This window comes from Salvia splendens, chromosome 22 (genome assembly GCF_004379255.2).
Source record: "Salvia splendens isolate huo1 chromosome 22, SspV2, whole genome shotgun sequence".
In the NCBI taxonomy this organism is placed as follows: Eukaryota; Viridiplantae; Streptophyta; class Magnoliopsida; order Lamiales; family Lamiaceae; genus Salvia; species Salvia splendens.
The window spans coordinates 24,248,884-24,252,496 of NC_056053.1; the positions used below are offsets into that span (position 1 = coordinate 24,248,884).

Sequence of the window (3,613 nt, forward strand, 5' to 3'; positions counted from 1 at the left end):
TAATCATGTGACAAATTTATTCTCTAACAAAGACCTGAAACCTCCATTTATAGCCAAAAAAGATGTAGAATAAGAGATCTACTGTATCTGGTATCTTACCACCTTAAATTCATCGAAAAGTCAAATTAAGCTTGGAAAAAATGTTCAATAAATCAACTATTTATAGTAATTTATGAAAACATAGATCATGTAGTATTACACATTACTCATTCAAGTAAGTAACTAATAACACAAAAGGAAACGATGTTTGAATTGAGAAAATATAGGTCATAATTGAATTGAACTTAACAAATCAATAAATCTTGAAAGCTATGTTCTTACAACAAATCTATACTATAAACAGATAAGATTTTGTTTCCTAACAATAATATCTGCAAAAGATTTCCATATTTGTTCTCACTGCCTAATTATTTTGTAAAAAACATTAAATACCGGTATTTACCCGACGGACTACGGCTGCTGCTGATCGCGTGACATAGCTCCGAGCAGCTTTTCCTTGGTTAGCCGCTCCGATGCATCTGATTTGACAACAAAGGTATGGAACACTTTCTCGCTCCCGGAGGCAAATTTTGCGTCTACTATGGTCGCCCGAGCATCCTTGATTGCTCGAACGAAACTTGACACGGGGTGAGCATCGAGCTGGCAGCTCACCTTCAGCGTGACTTTGCCTTCGCCAGCTTGGATGTCTATGCTAGGGGGTGGCCTTTCCGTATTTGGCTGAGTTTCCGACACTGACGCCTCTCCCGACAGCCTCCCGGTAGAAGATTCAAAGCCCTTGAGCTTGTTCTGAAGCTCGGTTATGTAAGCAATCGCATCTCCCAAGAGGGAAGCTTTGTCCATCTTGGAAATATTCGGAACAACCGCTCTCAGCGCGTAGAAACGCTGGTTCAGCTTCTCGCGTCGCTGCCTCTCTGCCTCCACGTGATTCAGGGGCTCCTCCCTCCCGTTGGCCGGCTTCCGGCCACGCTTCCTTGGCCTGTTGTCTTCTGACACCAGCATGCTCTCTTCGATACACGGAACTTCAATGTCAGAGTGCTCTGCCTCTGTGCTCTGTGGTCGCGAATTCGCACCAAAATCAATCTGCATTTGCGCTGGTTTCCGATTCTGCCCGTTCAACAGATGTTTTACTTGCCTTGGAGGATTATAAACCTCAACCGGGGTTGCAGGCTTAGCGTGCGCGTACTGTCTCCACACCAAACTGTTCTCATTCTCGTTCCCGTTCCCATTCCCATTAATCGTCCCATGTTCAACCTTCCTAACATCGCCATTCCCCTTCGATTCCACGCGACCAGAGCATAAATCTTGCCCGAAAACCTTTGGAACCACTTGTTCGACTACAAAGCCCTTCGATCTCTCATTCACTGCAACTTTCTTGGACTTAAAAATCCCCGATAACGAAGAGAAAGACAACCTAACGGCCCTCAACACCTCCACATTCTCCGGGACACACCTAACCGAGCCCAACTCCACCACACCAATATCCGTCGGAACCAACACAACGGTCTGCACCCCCGCATTCCTCGCCAAAAACGAGCGAACGCAGTAATCAACGGGCGACTTAAACGCATCGCTCAACCACAAATGCTCGCCCGAGCTAAAGCACCTCCCCGGCCCCCCTTCCCCTCGACTAAACGAAAAATACATCGACGCCAAGAAGAACATCTCGGCATCCGTCACCCTATCCAACCCAAACGCGTAGCTCTCGTCCTCGCTCCCCCCGAACGAGATATGCAGCTTCTGCAGAACCCGCTTCCGCATCCGCTGCTGGCACTCGTCCTCCTGCCGGAGTTTGAGGAACCGAGTAACATCGTAATCCTCCTCATCGTCCCGGGGCTCACGACAGCACCCGTCCCCCCACCCCAACACTAAATCCCCAATTTTTGACCTAGAAATTTGCCAGAAAATTGCGTAATTCCAACTGAAATTGGAGCAATTGGGATGTTCTACAAGATCTGAGAGCTTGTTCTGTAGATTCTCATCATTGCTAATCGACATTAAAGAGCATTCGGCAGAAACCTTGTTTGAAATCAAGTAATTGAATGCTTTGCTACCTAAAACGGCAGAAGCCATAGCCCTATCCTCGTCGGTCCAGCTAACACCGGCCATACTAGATTCTCTCCTCATCAAACGCAATAAATCGAATTTGTTCAACAAATAACAGAGGAAAACACCAAGTTTCTATCTAATTAATTCAGCAAGATTCAATCTTTTGCTCAGATCTCAAAACCCAACATGCAAAACTGAAGAATCGATGAATAATGAGGGATTGGAAGAATTTACTTACCGGTTTTGGGGGTTTTTGCAGTTTAGTAAATTGAGAGAGATGGGAAAAGAATAGTTTGAATAAATTAAGTGAGAAAGGAAGAAGAAAGAAGCTTATTCGGAAAGAGGCAAATGAAATTTTGGTTAATTTATTTAATAATAGTATTATAAATTAGTTTTGCTTTGCTCGTGACAGTTTTTGGCCTACCTCTGCATGTGTATGACTTTTTTGTTTAAGTTAGATATATAATTATTAATTATTAATTATTTAAAATAAAATGTGGGATTTTGTGATAATTTGATTATTTATGGGATGTTAAGAGGGGGTTTGATTTTTATTGTTAAGAGTGATTTCCAAATTGGTTGATTTTGAGTGGGATTAGTGATGTGATTAGAGAATCGGACGGTGGGAAGCGGGACACGTGGCGGAGGGGAGTGGGTAACTGTGGGACACGTGTGAAAAGTGGGAATCATGATTCTCACACGTTTCACGTTAGGCCAGAAAGGCTCTCATGTCAACGAACGTGAAAGGCACGTGACACGATGGGTAAGAAGCACGTGAGCCACATTTAGTTTTGTTTTCCTTGCTTTAAATATTGTTTAGTTGCTTTAACGTGTAGGTTGTGTGCGGTAGGAGGTTTTTCTTTATTTCATAATCGGAGCAAAAGAATGAATAGATGTGAATTCCATATTTAAAATAGGAAGGAGTAATAAGTTACTGAAAAATGAGTTTCATTTATTAAAAATGAGAAAATAATAAATTAAAGTAGATAACATTTTGCGGACGAATTGAATTAACAAAGGTGGACAACATTTCACAACCGAAGGAGTAATAGAACAAACAACAAGATAATAACGTAAACGACATAAAGTAGGTACAAGTACAATTAAAATAGAAAAATATGAGTAATTATTATGAATAATAATACTATACTCCGCCATCCTATTTTAATTGGATCATTCGTTTTTTATATAAGATTAATTGGAGAAAGAACAAAGAGAGAAAGAATGAATAAAGTTGAATTAGAGAATAATTTTATTCGTCGAAAAAGGGAATTACTTAATTATATATTTTGGGATGACCCAAAAAAAAATACGACTGAACTATCATATAATATGATTACTTAGTTTTTGATTTTATACTACTCACCAAACATATGAACATAAAAAGTTTAATACACAAAGCAGTATATGTGCATGTTCAAAGATGTTATGATTCACATGTTTGAGTCTTTTGAGTTTAAACCTGGCTCATTTCACTTGTATGACTATAATTCTCAAGTATGCACTATTCAAAAAGCAATATAAGATGAAATGAAAATTATATGAAGTCCAATAAATTAAAACATTA

At 40.3% G+C, this 3,613-nt stretch overlaps 1 protein-coding gene across 1 annotated transcript; it reads right to left on the reverse strand.

Moving 5' to 3' along the window:
* Positions 1-273: 273 nt before the first annotated feature.
* On the reverse strand, positions 274-2,443 carry LOC121787663 (transcription factor MTB1-like). The gene has a single exon (XM_042186468.1). The coding sequence runs from the start codon at positions 2,122-2,124 to the stop codon at positions 451-453; it is 1,674 nt and encodes a 557-aa protein (XP_042042402.1). The 5' UTR covers positions 2,125-2,443; the 3' UTR covers positions 274-450.
* Between the last annotated feature and the right edge of the window lie 1,170 nt (positions 2,444-3,613).